This window comes from Triticum dicoccoides, chromosome 5A (assembly GCF_002162155.2).
Source record: "Triticum dicoccoides isolate Atlit2015 ecotype Zavitan chromosome 5A, WEW_v2.0, whole genome shotgun sequence".
Lineage (NCBI taxonomy): Eukaryota > Viridiplantae > Streptophyta > Magnoliopsida > Poales > Poaceae > Triticum > Triticum dicoccoides.
Genome location: NC_041388.1, coordinates 132,763,574 through 132,780,909, shown reverse-complemented (window position 1 = coordinate 132,780,909; position 17,336 = coordinate 132,763,574). Strand labels below are relative to the sequence as shown.

General features: G+C 45.2%; 1 protein-coding gene across 1 annotated transcript; it reads left to right on the top strand.

Annotated features, from left to right (window-relative positions):
- Positions 1–2,881: 2,881 nt before the first annotated feature.
- LOC119300268 lies at positions 2,882–13,623 on the top strand. Its single transcript, XM_037577286.1, has 12 exons — positions 2,882–3,126; positions 3,266–3,560; positions 5,461–5,647; positions 5,727–5,776; positions 7,565–7,657; positions 7,748–7,836; positions 7,959–8,037; positions 8,382–8,464; positions 8,615–8,693; positions 8,866–9,589; positions 12,099–12,711; positions 13,149–13,623. Exons 1-12 carry the CDS (start codon positions 3,095–3,097, stop codon positions 13,282–13,284), a joined length of 2,460 nt encoding a protein of 819 aa, XP_037433183.1. The 5' UTR covers positions 2,882–3,094; the 3' UTR covers positions 13,285–13,623.
- The last annotated feature ends 3,713 nt before the right edge of the window (positions 13,624–17,336 follow it).

Here is a 17,336-nt window from a genome sequence, read left to right as displayed (position 1 = left end):
GTAAATAAGGTGTAGCAAGGTGGCCCAATCCTTTTTGTAGCAAAGGACAAGCCTGGACGAACTCTTATATGATGTAAAGCGCCCCCAAGGACACATGGGAATATCGTCAAGCTAGTTTTCATCACGTTCATATGATTCGCGTTCGGTACTTTGATAATTTGGTATGTGGGTGGACCAGTGCTTGGGTACTGCCCTTACTTGGACAAGCATCCCACTTATGATTAACCTCTATTGCAAGCATCCGCAACTACAACAAAAGTATTAAGGTAAACCTAACCATAGCATGAAACATATGGATCCAAATCAGCCCCTTACGAAGCAACGCATAAACTAGGGTTTAAGCTTCTGTCACTCTAGCAACCCATCATCTACTTATTACTTCCCAATGCATTCCTCTAGGCCCAAATAATGGTGAAGTGTCATATAGTCGATGTTCACATAACACCACTAGAGGAGAGACAACATACATCTCATCAAAATATTGAACGAATACCAAATTCACATGACTACTAATAGCAAGACTTCTCCCATGTCCTCAGGAACAAAAGTAACTACTCACAAAGCATATACATGTTCATAATCAGAGGGGTATTAATATGCATATAGGATCTGAACATATGATCTTCCACCAATTGAACCAACTAGCATCAACTACAAGGAGTAATTAACACTACTAGCAACCTACTAGCACCAATCCCGGACTTGGAGACAAGAATTGGATACAAGAGATGAACTAGGGTTTTGAGATGAGATGATGCTGATGAAGATGTTGATGGAGATTGTCCTCTCCCGATGAGAGGAGCGTTGGTGATGACGATGGCGATGATTTCCCCCTCCGAGAGGGAAGTTTCCCCGGTAGAACAGCTCCGCCAGAGCCCTAGATTGGTTCCGCCAAGGTTCCGCCTCGTGGCGGCGGAGTTTCGTCCGAGAAGATGGCTTATGATTTTTTCCCATCGAAAGACTCCATATAGCAGAAGATGGCCACCGGAGGGCCACCAGGGGGCCCACGAGGTAGGGGGCGCGCCAGGGGGGTAGGGCGCGCCCCCACCCTCGTGGCCAGGGTGTGGCCCCACTGATGAAGTTCTTGCTCTCAGTATTTTTTATATATTTGGAAAACATCTTCCGTGAAGTTTCAGGACTTTTGGAGTTGTGCAGAATAGGTCTCTAATATTTGCTCCTTTTCCAGCCCAGAATCCCAACTGCCGGCATTCTCCCTCTTTATGTAAACCTTGTAAAATAAGGGCATAAGTATTGTGACATAATGTGTAATAACAACCCATAATGCAATAAATATTGATATAAAAGCATGATGCAAAATGTACGTATCAGCGAGCTGCGCGTGTGCGTCAACATCCCGGGCCTCAACATGGCCGCTTCTCAGGACCTCTTCTGGCCATCGTGCATCAACCGGAGCGGGGGCGCCCCTGCAACTACGTTTGCATGCCCTTCGGCCTACTGAAGGCGGGCGCCACGTACCAGCGGTTCGCGTAGCTCGCGTTGGTGCCTCATGAGGCCCGATGCATGGCGCTGGTGTCTCACGAGGCCCCAGCCCCTCACGAGCCTCCAGGGCCTCAGGAGCCAGCCGGCCCCTGAGGGGCGAACCTTCGCGGCGTGCTTCGCCAGTTACCTCGACGCTTCCGCATCAGCATTGCGAGGTGACTTTTTGGTTTGTTCAATTGAGGGTGCCCCACGGGCTGCATCATCCTTAAGTTGTTTAGGGCCAGTCCCAACAACTGCCTTACCTTTCAGTTTCATACTAAACCCAGTTATGCTTTCATGAGTTTACTCCACCTGTTAATTTCGTGCTTGGCATCACATCGCGTTCGGAGACGCCACTCCTCGGGTCTCTGCGCGCTCGCAACTCTCCTCTTGACCGTCCCATGAGCGGGGGCTATTGGCACGATGCCTATGCTCGGGTCCGTCCCTGCAGCGCTAATAAACCTAAGCGACTGAGCTCTAGCTCGTGGGCTGGCCCCGTGCACGTCACCTCATCAGGTCCTTAGTGCCTTGTCTCCTCACGGAACAATCATGAGTAGACCAGCAAGCGCGCGTCGTCCTACGTACCTTATAATCCGTCAGCATGTAGAGGCTTTAGGAATCAGCCGCCCGGATGACGTACGAATAAACCTCGTCGCCTTAGGAGGCCCAGCTATGAATCCATTGTGTTCATCAGTATCATACTACTCTAGCATGCTATAAATCCACCACCAAGCTACCACAACATCACAATCTACCATCTGCTCATAGACCGGCGCACAAATCAAACCTACCGCATGCTTGCACATCAAACCCTACGACCACATGCTATCAGATCTAGCTACAATGAACAGAGAGAAGGGGATGGTTGAACTCACAGAGGCCATGGCTGCAGCTCGAGGGGGATGCGGAACGGTCGAAGAAGTTGAGGAAGGAGTCGCCGCCGCCGTGGACCGCCCGTCGGTAAAGGAGTGCCACTTACCTGCTCGTCGGTGCTGATGCGCGTCGGCGGGAAAGCTCGAAAGGGGGGAGAAGGGTGGCGGGAGTTTGGGCGGTGAGAGGAGGGGCCTGGTTAGGAGGTTTTTTTTTTTTTGAGATAATCTTGCGAAACCTTATTAACCCGTCACAATGTTTAAGGGGGCCTGGTTAGGAGGTGCTTTAAACTTCGTGCGATCAGACCGAAGAGTGTATGCGGCCAACCAAACAGGCCGGATTTTCCCTGCACGGATCTGGTTGGGCTTAATGCAGGAACCAAACAAGTTCATAATCATCTCGGATGCCTTGTCAGCCTGTACTGGGAGGCCCATCGCAGGCCCATGTAGAACAAGGGTGTGGGTACAAAACCCCCACCACCCAGGGACCTAGCCGCAAGAGCTCCCATCTCCGCCGTGCCCGTGCTCCCCCGTCCCAAGGAAGCCTCCTCCCCCTCTCCCCCTTCCGCAGTCCAAACGAAATTAAGAGAAATCTCCCCCAAGTTTTCGAAACGGAGGCGAATCCCCACCCAAATCGGTTTGAATCGGCCACCCACCCCACCAAACGAACCCATCTGGTTCCGGGCTCTGGTGGCCGTGGCGACGGGCGAGCGAGCGAGCACCCCATCTCGCCCCGCCCGCCTCCCATGGCGTTTCACGTCGCGTGCCCCATCACTTGGTATGTTTACGTTACACTCCTCTTCCTCCTCCCCCTCCCCCTCTCGGTCTCGGTATCTCTCTCTCGTCACCGCCCGCCCGCCCGCTTCTCCTCTCTCGCGCTGACGGCCGGCCGGGCCTCTCTTCCTTCCTTTGTGCAGCCGGAGGGTGTGCGACTGCGAGCTAGGGTTCGGCGCCGCGAGGGCCAACAAGAGGACCGGGGCATGGGCCGGCGTCGCGGCGGCGCTCGAGGGCTTCCTCGCCGATCCGTGGCTGCTGAGGCCGGCGGGGGCGGGGGCGGGGGATGCCCGAGAGCCCGGCACGGTGCAGGTGGAGGTGCCGCCGCTCGAGCTGCCGGAGGAGGGCGAGGACGAGGCGTGCAGGGCGGCGATGCAGCGCCAGGCCGCCGCCGCGGAGGACTTCGCCAGGCGCCTCGAGGGCGCCTATGGATCTCCGGTGAGCCGAATCTACGACGCACTTGCTTCTGCATAGGGCTTATTCCTCTCTGGTTTTCCCGTCGTTGTTAAGGACCTAGGGTTTGCGTTTTTTTGTGGCGTTCATGCCGATGATTCTAGCTAATGTCGGTGTAGGCGCATTTCGGGTTCAGTTGTCTGTTTAGCTGTCTGGTTACTGCGAATTTCCCGAGGTTTTGGTGTAGATTCCTTGGGAAGTCTGAATTGGGATGATAATGGGCCGCCGGGAGATCATATGCTAGCGCAGAAGTTTGCATCTTCTATGTTCTGTGGTTGTAAGAGTGTGTACTGGCTCCAGGTAGGTATTTGTGGGAATTCTGGTTAGATTTTAGAGCCAGGGCCAGTTCTTTTCGGCGATTCTCCCAGAATCGCCCCCCTCCCCAGCTTCTCCTAGAATCGCCACTCCATATTTTTTTACAATCCTATCTAGTTAAGGTCTAATTAGCTAGGATTGTAAAAAACATATGGAGTGATGATTCTGGGAGAAGCTGGGGAGGGGTCGATTCTGGTAGAATCGCCTAAAAGAACTGGCCCCCAGTAGGCTTGGATTTTTGGGTAAATACAGTTGTTTGTGACATTCATAGGCTCATAGCTCATCAGTTTCGTGTGTCTCAGAGCAATTTCGATGCCCTTGAGTGGTTGTATGCACGTGGGCTATGCCAGATGAGTTGACCATGACCTTTGCTGATTCCGGTGTATTATTTTGAGAGGAGTATATGGTCGTGCTCTGTCTTTGAGGTTTTGTTATGCTATGGCCAAGTTGGTATGTTTTGGTGTTTAATAAGTGCTGTGATTACTGGTGCTAGTTTTTGGTGCCTATGGAGCTTGTGATCTGTGGATGGCTTATGAGCTCTGGATGCAAATGATGGTGTGAAGTTCACTTATTGTTGTTTTGTCTTGATTCTTTTAGTTACCCTGTGTTGTTTGTGCTTGTGCATAGTTGGTGCTGCTCTATACTTTGCGGGCATGCACTGGGGGAGCCCTGGTTCTAGGAACAATTTAGCCATATATGAGTATACCTGTATATTATGCAGATGTGTGGCTTAATGAGAGCAAGCATTACTTGTGCATCCCCCCACACCCCTGAAAGAGAAATGGACCCGTGTCTTGCAGAGATTCTCATTTACGTTAGTCACGCATTCATGCCGACGTTGCTGTATATTGAACTTACCTTTGCAGTAACGTGATAACTGCTCCAGTAAGATATATGAGCTAGTTTATATGTTCTGTTTTCTGTTTCAATGAAACAATATCTTATTGATATCCTGTATTTAGCTGTTATAGTCGTGGTGCCTTTTTTGTTTCCAAATTTGGTAATCAAATACTGCTTTTCTCGGTTTTGGCATTGTACTCCCACCAAAGTTAGCATTGCAACCTTCAACTCCTAAACTATTTTTTAACACTGCACTAGAGAATCCATTCAACTTTTACAACATTGGTCCCGTCTCAGATGGTTCGTGCTGACTCAGATGCTACGTATCGGACAACCTGGACAACTTATCCACTTCAGTGGACTGACACATCAGCAAACTACATAAAAAAACTTAGCACCCTTAATAGCAAGATAGATAAGTTCTTTATGTAGTTTGCTGACGCAGATAAGTTGTATCTGAGACGGGGACAAGGTTATAAAGTGAACGAATTTCATAGTTCAGGGTTAAAAATAAACTGTCTGATGGTTGTAATGTGAACTTCAGTGAGACTTGAAGGTTGTAAAGTGGACTTTCTTCAATTAGAAATGGCGCAGAATTTATAACCAGCCTATGAGATTCCTGATTCTTCGTCAGTTCATCGTTATTACGGGTAGTTTTGTACTTCTATGCTGGAACAGTGGAGTTCACAACTAAATACCTTCTTAAAATATTATTTTATACTTCTTCCAGGAGGCTGAAGGAGATGAAGATGACTCGGATCGAGAAGATCAAGGGAATGCTGCTGTCAAGGTTATGTGCCGCTTATGCTTCTCTGGAGAAAATGAGGGCAGCTCAAAAGCTGCCAAAATGGTTCCATGCAAACTCTGCAACAAGAAGTATCATAAGAAGTGTGTGAAAAATTGGGGTGAACATAGAGGTAATTTAAAAAATTATTCCCTGCGTTCGTCTTAAACACATTGTCTTTTGTATCCTTTGATGATATCCATTCCATCTAGATCTCTTCCACTGGAGCTCGTGGATCTGTTCATCTTGCCGCAGCTGTGAGGTTGGTTGTCTATAACATCATTATCCTTACCTTGTACATGTGTATTTCCCAACTATCAGAGTTTTTGTGACACCAGAAGTATTTAAGGGTGTGTTTGGTTGAAGGGATTGAGTAGCTGTGGGTATCTCCAACCACCCGGTTAGGGATAGCCACTTTTTTTGTTTGGTTGAGTAGAATGCACAAGTTGTTGAAGAAAAAATAACTGCGTGTTTGGTTTGAGGGATGAACGGATGAGTGGTGGTCTGGTGGATAAGAGTTCGAGTAACCTTCTTCTATTGAGGTGGTGAGGTTACCTCGTAATTACAACATAAAACTACATGTTGCTTATTACATGGTGCACGCCCATCAATGCAACTAGATCTCCAATTATGCCTACTCAAGAAATGTAATCCAAGTCAAGACCGAACATAATGTGTATGTATATGTGGACATGGGAACAAATCAACAGTTGAATGAAGTTGGGGCAAAAATTTGCGAGAAACACGATTGTGGTATCTCAAAGTTTCAGATTACAAACACTAATTTAACTAAGTATGCAATCATTAAAAACTGTATATACATAACAGAATACTTCACGGTTCATATGTACAGCCTACTCATGTTCGTTGGGGCAGTTGCCTCAAAAGCAATTATGCAACAGACGAAGACAAATTCAATGGGAGGAGGTAACAGACAGAGGGTAGAGGGACTGCCGCCGTGCGCCCTCACGCCGCCGGACACGAGCTCACTCAGCGAGCACCTACAGGGTACATTGAGCCGGCGCTCCACCCGAGGGCAGCGCACATGCATCATCAGGCTGGCTCCACCTTTGGTCTTCCTTGCCGCGCTCTTTGGTCGGCCTGCGGCCCAGCCGGCACGCCATGGATGACTCCGCCGCCCTGCGCGCCCTTGTCGGCCCTGCCACCGTGCCACGGCTGGCTTCACCGCCTCGCGCCTTGGCCGGCCCCGCCGCCCAGCACCATCAGGATCTGCCGCCCCGAGCCCTGGAGGCAGCCACCACCCTCGCCTTTGATGTGCCATGGTCGCGCACAATCTGCGCCGCTGACTAAGTCAAGGGAAGAGGCCATATAGGGGAAGAGAGGTGACAGAAGCGAAGAAAACGTTTCGTGGTGAAGCTAGCGATGCACGCGGGTGCTTGGCTATGTCCACGAGATTTTCGCGGACGCGCTCAGCCTCGTTTTGACAGCATACAGGGAATCTTGGCTGCCCATATCCCTGGCCATCCCTTCTCTCTGTTGAACCAAACACCTGATAACCACCTAAAAAGTAGCTATCCCTGGCCATCCGGGGATAGCCACTGAACCAAACGCACCCTAACAGTTCTCTAGTACTATTAATTTTGGCTTCATCCGTATGCTGGTACATGATTAGAGTTTAAATCCTTTTTGGGTCGGTGCAGTTTATGAAAATTGTAGCATACATTTTGCATTATTTAAGAGCTATAATATTTGTATATGCATCAACTGTTATTGTGGTGGCCATGTACTTCCAAATCAGCAAATACTTACATTTGATCATAATTAATTTCGAAGTTCTCCATGTTCCTATATGAGCAGTTGTAAAGTACTCCCTCTGTCCCATATTAATTGTCGCTGAAACGGATGTATCTTGACGTATTTCAGTGCTAGATACATCTGTTTGAGCGACAATTAATGTGGGATGGAGGGAGTAGCATCTTTGCACCGTGTAGAACGTTTGTTATGCCTTAGTTACCGCCAGCTTTCTTGGTAAAGAAGGAAATGAACCCAGATTCTCTGCCTAATTCTGTGTAAATAAACGCGTATTTAGGTGTGTCGGCGGCCTGGTGATCCCAATAAGTTAATGTTCTGTAAAAGGTGTGATGGAGCCTATCACTGTTACTGTCAGCAACCCTCACACAAGGTACACCTATTGTTCACCTTCCTCATTCTGCTTTGTACAGATTGAATATGTGGGGCTCGTCACTTAACAGTGAACTTTATAACGTTGCAGAATGTTACTCATGGACCATATTTATGTCCAAAACATACAAGGTGTCACAGCTGTGGATCTGGTGTACCTGGGAGTGGTCATAGCACAAGGTACGTAAACCACTAATGCGGATGAATGATATTGTTCTGAAGTTTACTTAAGATCTTTTTATCACGTATTTGCCACTTTATGTGTCGTGCTTATATACATCATTGCGAGTTTTGGTGCGCAGGTGGTTTTTGGGGTACACATGCTGTGATGCTTGTGGGCGGTTGTTTGTGAAAGGAAACTACTGTCCAGTTTGCTTGAAGGTAGCTCCTTCCCTTCTACTCTCTCTTGGCATGACTACTGTCCTTCTACACAGAACGATTTTATAATGTGCCCTGTTAAATTTCAGGGTATTAGAAAATGTTTTGTTTCTCTCCAGCTGCTCTTTCTCTTCTAATATAGTGACCATATGCTATGCGTGAGGCCTTAAAATGAGGATCCTGTTTGTCTATAGCTGAAAGTTTCTTATTGAGATTTTATTTGTTAAGTTTAAAATGTACTGTAATAAGCAATGTTGGGTCATATACACCATAATGTGTTGCGGAGTTTTTCCATGCTAACTTCTGCTGAGATACCCTTTTCTTTTGCTTGGTTCACCCCTTTTCAGGTTTATAGAGATTCTGAAGTGATACCTATGGTTTGCTGCGACGTTTGTGAAAAGTGGGTACATATTGAATGTGATGGCATCAGGTCTGTATGAACGTCAACCCCTCATTTTGTTTAAATTAACCCACTCATATTTGTTGCCTTCTCTGAATCTAGTGTTTAGTGCCTTGATACTTCAAGATTTTCACTTCTGTGGTGTACTACGCTTTACTGACTTTCCATATAATTATGCAGCGAGGAAAAGTACCAGCAGTTCCAAGCTGACCAAAATCTCCAGTATACATGCGCATCATGCCGTGGTGAATGCTCCCAGGTAATATATAATTCTTTCATGGTTTCTCATCGCTGTATTACACTCCCTCCATTCCAAAATAAGTGTTGCTGATTTAGTACTAAATTAGTACAAAATTTGTACCAAATCAGCGATACTTATTTTGGGACGGAGGGAATACTCTGTTATCTTACACGCCTTTTGCTCTCTTCAGATCAGGGATGCAGAAGATGCAGTTAGGGAGCTTTGGAAGAGGAGGAACATTGTTGATCATGATCTTATGGTTAGTTTAAGGGCTGCTGCTGGACTGCCTTCTTTAGAAGATGTAACACCTTGTCCAAACTCGGACGATGAAAGACTCGGTGCATTAGTATTGAAAAATGATGGTAGAAACACACTAAAATTCTCTTTCAAAAGTAACAGCAGTAAGCCTCCATTAGATCAATCTGAACAAGAAAAGAATGTTCCTAAGAACTCAGGGACGAATAAGAAGCATTCCAAGAAAAAAGGCAACCAAGGTAATAAGTCAGTTGCTGATCCGAATGAGATATTTCTTGAGAGAAGGCATGAAGTCAAATCAATGAGTAGTCACTTGGGAGATCATACTGTAGATGTTAATCATGAGAGGAATTCTTTCAAGAATAATGAGAATGTGTTTGTTTTATCTTCAACTCGAAGTTCAGAGAAGGATCTGAAATCCACATCTGCAAAAGCTGCAACAAACAGTGCAGATATGATACCAAAAGTCAAAATCAAAGGCAGTAAGGTGCCGAGCCTGCATTTCAAAGATATAGGTGAGGAAAATAATGCCAAGGGTGACACAGGGAAAGGTACCAAGTTGGTTATTCATCTTGGAACACGTCACAAAAGTAAAAGTGGCTCTCCTAAGTCTGAAATGTCCAATTCTCATAAAGAGCAAGAGCTTGGTTTGATGCATGGTATGTGCCTTATTTTGTGTTGCTTTGCCATTTACCTTTTTAGTTTGCTTGATATATTGTATCTGGCATGTATGTACAAACTTCTGTGCTAGTAACTACTAGTAATTTACTAATTTGAGACGTTACTAAAGGTCTCCTATAGATAGCTACGGAATTATAGCTATTTTGTGGCATTTCTCCTGATAACCTTTCAATTGACATATGTTGCCATATTGGCATAAATTTAAGAACTGGACTTGTGACCAAACCAGTCAGGCTGCTGGTTCATCCAGTTTGATATTCGGACCATTATATACTCAATGTTCCAAATATTGGCCAGTTAATTGCTATTCGGTGTGTTACCGAATAGCTGATTAGCTGATATATTGGCCGATTAACTGGCCAATTCGTCTATTTATCGTAGTTCAAAAAAGCGCTGTTAGGCGCTTGCCTAAGCGTGCTTAAGCGGTGGGCGTTGGCATAATGCCTCGCTTTGGCCCTAAGCGCTCAAAAAGGCGGCCGGCGAGAAATCAGCCTTCTCCGTCGAGGAATTGCGTTTCTCAGGCGAGAAATCAATCTCCCTGGCGAGGATTTGACCTCCCCAGGATTTGACCACTCCGACAACAAATCGATCGATTCCTGCAAGGGGTTGAGATTCTCCGGCGAGAAATCGAGCTTTGCTGGCTTGTTGCCATGGGTGCAGCAAGGGAGAGGAAGAGGTAGAGAGGTGGCATGAGGAGGATCCCTAAAATTTCTGTCGACTGTGCACACACAGGAGGTTTTAATAAGAGAAGAACAAGTGTAGGTGGGCTGGTGCTTTAATGGGCTAGGTCACCTCATCTTGCTTATTTCTTCACACTAGCGATCGTGTACGGAACTCCTAATCGCGCCTAAGCAGCGCATAAGCTATCAAGGCGCAAATAGGTGGTCAAACACATAATTTACACCTAGCGCTTTTTGAACTTTGCTATTTATCCCTACTCAACAGCTGACCGATATGGTGCCAGTTACCGATATCCTGAACATTATAGTATATAGTAGTAGAAAAAGGCAAAATAGAATTCCTTCTATTGAACAACAGCTGACCTGAGGTGAGTTGGTTATCATATGCCATGGTTGGGCTTTGGCCTAGTGCCTAGGTGACCTGGGTTCGAATCATCCAGCACGGATTACATCTTTCTCGCCTCCACCCGTTCCGCTGCCTGGTTTGCACAAAGATACCCGGTTCGACCGGTTTTCACCAGTCCGGTGGTTGGGACGGTCCGTGGAGCTTAAGAAACAGCTAAGGTCACCTATTCTGTCTTCTTCTGGTCCAACCGGCTATCCGGTCATGTTTTTACTACTAGACATATTACCTGATTTGGTAATATTGAATTGCTTAGTACTCCCTCAGAATATGTAGGGTGTATCCACCATTCTCCAATTTGTAAGGCGTATTTGTTATTTTGCGACATTAGTTCTGAAAATACCCTCTGCTCAGCCTTCTGAGATTTCTTTCCGTGCATGCATGGCTCACACTTGTTTCCGTAAAATTTGGATCAGAACCCTCCGTGATGTGATCCACCCCTTAAAAGAGAAATTCGCGGTTTGCCAGTGGAGATTGAGTTGTATGCATTTCTTGATATGGTGATTTGTCGAGCGGAGATTGAGGAGATGAACCGACTATTTTTGGTGTGCTAATAACTGACATCACACGATTTGGAATGAGATGATTACACTGGGGCAATACATTCCACAAATTTGTTATGACTCCTTGTTATTCTTGCAAAACTTATACGTCCAACATATTGGGGAGGGAGTACTCATTCTGGTTCCCAAAAAAGCTTAATTTGAAATCATATGATATATATTAGCCGTTCTGTTAAAAACAATTAGCTGTTTGCTCATTCCAACCTAGGTATCTGATTGGGTTCTTAGGTAGGGTTCGTCCAGTGCTTCAGAGTTCATAGCCTTACCCGTATGTGCACTCCAAATACCCATATTATCCGCCCCTGAGATGGCAGTTCCAGAAAGACATTGCCAAACCTATGGTTCATATACTGCAATCTAATTCGCAGTGCTGATATTCCTGTAACCTCGTCATCATCCCCTGATAATTTTCCCATCTTATTGTCCGAGCAGTTGCATTGTTGGTATTGATATGTCATGCTACCTCTGTTCCAAAATAGATGATGTCCTATAAAGCATGCAGTCAACGTTCTCTAACTTTGACTATTGGTTTAAAGAAAATAATACCATTATATATTCCATTAAACTTCATAATTCTGCAGCCTTTTATTTTATTTCCTTACATTTGTATGAAAGAATGACGGTCAAAGTTGTGTGTTGGAGGCTCTGTGCATAAATGTCTGTATTTTAGAACGGAGGTAGATTTTTATTTATTAGCTTCCCTTGTTTTGTAATGTTAGATGCTTAAGCTGTTGCTTGATTTTTGCTGTTGCAAGTTTTCTCTTAGTTTACTTCAGATTTCTTCCCTTGATTCTGTGTTGAAGATTGAAGTGGCTTGGTCACCTTTTGCTATATATTTCAGGAGGGAAAATTGATGTAACAAGCCACTTCAAAAGCTCGAAGAGTAGTAAAAAGGAAAAAAGTGTAATGAAACTAGTTGGAGAGACAGGAGTACAGCAAAGAAGTAGCCTTTTGGGAGATCTGGGCACCTCCAAAAAGCATGCAACTGGAAAAAGGAGCAGTGCTCTAATTTCTGGGATGGAAAATGCAAGTGAAAGTGGAACAAGAAGCAGATCATTTGGACATAAGCAACCTATTCCCAGTCAGCTGACAGAGAGCCAGGGCACTGCTTCATTTCCTGTCAACAACTCTCCTGACAGCTTAAAGCCCTCGTTGCTTAAACTCAAATTTAAGCGTCCACATTTGGAGCAGCCAAGTGCCCAGGTTTCTCAACCAGAGGAGCCAGCCACCTGGGCTTCTCAGCAAGAGGACTTAAATGTTGCTAAAGGCCAGAGATCAAAGAGGAAAAGACCTTCGACAGACAAGATGGATGGCTCAGAGGGCAGTACTCCATCCAAGAGGCATGGGCAGAGCACAGGGGACGAAGCAATGGATGCGACCTGGATACTGCGCAAGTTGGGCAATGATGCAATTGGGAAGAGGATTGAGATCCAATTAGCTTCTGATGGCAAATGGTGAGCTCCGTCTTGCCTAAATTCTTGTTATCTTTTATGTTTGTTGTATTGTGCTGGTTAAATATTTGTCTTATGTTTTGAGTTATTTGTTATCAATGTTGTTCATAGCATATCTACTGAAACTCGGGTACTTTGCCATCAGAAATGGATTTGGTCTGGGGATCTATCTATATAATCCAAGTAATCTGAGTTCGCTATTGTTCTTTACCAGTCTTTTATCTGCTCTTTTTTTTTGAACCATGCATTACCCCCTTTCCATTATCTGCTCTTGCATTGCATGGTAGTATTGCCCAGCATCAATCTTTTGATTATTTTTGCTGGGCAGCAAAAAGGGGTGATTTAGTGTTGTGAATCTTAGTATTGTCTCCCACGCTTTGTCAGTCCTTTTGTTTGTTGTTGAATTAGCAACAGGTACTAAATGTCATTCTTTTTGGCAGGCATCAAGGTGTGGTATCTAATGTCATCAGCGGCATGCTTTGTGTTCAGTTAGATAATGGTAGCTCTGAGAACTTAGAGCTTGGAAAGCAGGCGGTTCGATTGATAGCTCAAAGATCGAAGGGCGGAAAGAGATGAAACCTTTCTCCATCTACTCTCGTCTCTTCCCGGTAGTGCGGTGGGCGGAGTTCACCCGGCGGCTCCTCCACATACTGCCGCTGACTGGATGAGTTACAGTGCGCAACCTCACTAGCTTGTTGCGCCGGTTACGTCATCAGTCTAGCGTAACAGACTTGTTTTCCGTGCTGTTTGAAGCTCATTTGCTTCCATTGAATTCGTTAGTGTAGCAACTGGGAGAGTAGTTCGTTTTCCATGGATGTAAAAGATGCGGTTAGCGTGCTGTTGTGATGGTCTTGTACATGTGGATGTTGAATGAGGAGTTCGAATGAGTTTTTCCTTGACATTTTTCCTTGTTTACTGATGGGTTTTCCATGGGTCTTGCCTGTTCTGGTTGAGATGCATCGTGACTCGTTGACGTCAGTCGGTGGTCCAGTAGGGTGATGACAGGATGCGTGGATTGGTGGGTGTCATTGGTCGAAGTCTAACTTTGTACTTCCTCTGACGTCTTATATTTGTTTATAGAGGGAGTATTTCACTCTAAACTAATAAGTTCTTGTTTTTTTAAGTAAAGGAAAGAAGTTTATATGACAATGGGCAAATAAAAATGCTAGACTTACAGTAACCAGCATACATACCGAAGTTACGGGAATCTCATTGAGGCTCAACCCGTGAATTAAGTTGTGGACTTGTGGTACCCAAATCGTGGTAAATCCTAAGTCCTCCACCTCATCTCCGTAACAACTTTCTGTGAAAACTGCCCGTAGCTGTAGCAAAGTTCTCTAGTTTTTTCTTTTTATATGGAAACTGCCATGTTATTTAGGTAAAAAAACATGTTATTAGAATAAAAATGAAATCTACCTAAAGAAGACATCTTTTAATATAAAAAATGTCATCTTTGTCGGGACCCTGATCCTAAGTCACACTAATCTAGCATGTAACACATCATATCACTTTACGGCCTCACGTACGGCAACCCAGGGCTGCCGCCTTTACCTTGGCCGGGACTGTTTGCGTCTTTTGGCTAATGTATATGATTGTGCCGCTAGTATTCATATGACAAAGAACCGGGTCAACATGAATAGTCGTGAACCAAGGTGGCACAGTCGTACAGGGACAGACATACGTAACCCAGCAATGAACGTGGTGGTCATCAACGTATGAACCCAAATCGTAGCAAGCTACAAGGACTTAAAGGAACAACGCGTGACATTTTCCCGAAGGGACAGACACAGGATCAAAGAATGATACATGCCGGCCAATCCCAGTGTTTCGGAGCAGTAGCGAACTACTATGGCTTAGTGGAAGCACTACGGAGCATTTCCCCATAAGAAAGGCTACCAAAGGCAAACAACTAAGTGTCGAACCCCACACATAGCAATACACGTTACACATACGCATAACATGCAAGTATGTGTTGTACAACATGTCATCACAACATAACTCAATAACTTATATAGATAAAGGCCCAGAAGAGCCAACATAGCATTATATTACAAACAAGGGTCATATGACCCAACATTCAAAGCATACAACCAACAGAAGCATAACATGTCTGAGTACATACAACTGCAAATGAAAAAGGCTGAGAAGCCTGACTATCTACAAGACCCTCCCAAGGGTACAAGATCGTAGCTGAGGTAACAAGCTACTCGCCGAAGTCCAAGTAGAACTACTAATGAGACCGAAGTCTCTTCTACAAAAACATAAATTAAGCAACATGAGTACAAAGGGGGTGGTGGAGTTTAACTACACCAAGCCAGGTTTGACTTAGTGGCTATCCTGAACTATGACTACGAGTAATTTCTTTGAGGCAAGAAAGCACACACGAGTCCATTAACCACCACAACAATACACAACTATGGATTCTCTCTCGTCTCCTACGAGAAGGTCATCCATTGCACTCACACTTCTCTTGCGCATTTTAAAGTATCCATTTTGAGTTGTCTATGACCATATAAGTCCGCAAGTAGTCCATATCGCGGATGCGGCTATTCGAATAGATCATTACCATGCAGGGATGTACTTCTTCACACACGCTCTCACCACTTACCACCATATACACGTCATGTATCTCGGCAACATTCAAGCGGAAGCCCGGCGAGGGTGTCAGCCATAACCTGACTAACCACGCAAGACTCTAGTCTAGGTCTATCGCCTATCTGAGGCTGAACCCGCAAGGGAAGTTCGGCCGAAGTTTCCATCACGACCCAAATGATGTGTGTAGGGTTCCCAAGCCCACCTCTACGGATGGATCTATGCTTGGTATACTGTGGCACGGTGCCTAGTCTGTCCTAAGCCCACCTAGCCGCGTGCCACTTGGTAGACAAATAGCATGACCTACAAACACCAGAAACTAGTTGCAACTCCTGGACAGAGATCGGGGCGGTTAATAAGTTGGGAGGGGTCATTGGTTTTGAGCCCAATGTGTGGTAGTAGCTGTCTTGGATAACATACACATGACTCAGTTCTTAAGGACGGTCCCAATAAGACAACCCACCATGTACTCCTACATGGCCTCTCATCGCTACATTTACCAAATTGTGTTCACACACTTAGCTCTCAACATCAGAACATGATCACAACATTCCAATTCATCCCTAGATGAATCAGACCTAACACAACTCTAAGCAATAGCAAGCATGGCATGGATGAAGTCACAACATGGCTCAAGCAACTCCTAATCATGCTAGGAGGTTTTAACTATTTACTATGACAGTGACAGGTCATGCAGAGGAATAGGTTCAACCACCGCAACACAAGTAATAGTTGAAGCGTTGTTGTTCTAATGCAATAAAAGAGAGCATGAGAAAGAGAGTGGGATTGTATCGAAATTACCAAGGGGGTTTGCTTGCCTGGAATATCAACACGGTAGCACTACTCCTTGAATAAGTAGTCGGTGCCACTCTGATACATCTCCAACGTATCTACATTTTTTTACTGTTCCATGCTATTATATTATCTATCTTGGATGTTTTATATGGATTAATACACTGTTTTGCATCATTTTTTAGGACTAACCTATTAACCTAGTGTCCAGTGCCAGTTGCAGTTTTTTTTGTTTTTGTCTTTTACAGAAAATCAATACCTAACGGAACGAAACCTTTTGAGGATTTTTCCTGGACCAGAAGACAACCATGAAGCTTCAGGAGGAGGCCAGAAGACCCACGAGGGAGCCACAAGCCCTCAGGGCGCGGCCCTAGGCTTGTGGGCCCCTCACAGACCTCATAACTCTAATCCCAGCTCTATAAATACCCAAATATTCCCCTTACGCTAGGGGGCACACCAAAAATACTTTTCCGCCGCCGCAAGCTTCTGTTAGAGATCCCATCTTGGGGCCTTTTCTGACACTCTACCAGAGGAGGATTCGATCACGGAGGGCCTCTACACCAACCTTGCTGCCCTTTCGATGATGTGTGAGTAGTTTACCACAGACCTACGGGTCCATAGTTAGTAGTTAGATGACTTCTTCTCTCTCTTCGATCTTCAATACAATGTTCTCCTCAATGTTCTTGGAGATCTATTCAATATAATATTCTTTTGCGGTGCATTTTTTGAGATTCGATGAATTTTGGATTTATGATAAGATTATCTATGAATATTATTTGAGTCTTCTTTGAACTCTTTTATGCACGATTAAGATAGCTTTGTATTTCTCTCTGATCTATCGATTTGGTTTGGCCAACTAGATTGGTTTTTCTTGCAATGGGAGAGGTGCTTTCTGATGGGTTCAATCTTGCGGTGTCCTCACCTAGTGACAGTAGGGGTAGCGAGGCACGTATTTGTATTGTTGCCATTAAGGATAAAAAGATGTTTTTTTACCATATTGATTGGATCTATCCCTCTACATCATGTCATCTTGCTTAAGGCGTTACTCTGTTCTTGTTAACTTAACACTAGATGCATGCTGGATAACGGTCGATGTGTGGAGTAATAGTAGTATATGCAGGAAGGAGTCGGTCTACTTGTCACAGACGTGATGCCTATATTCATGATCATTGCCTTAGATATCGTCATAACTTTGCATTTTTCTATCAATTGCTCAACAGTAATTTGTTCACCCATGATATGTG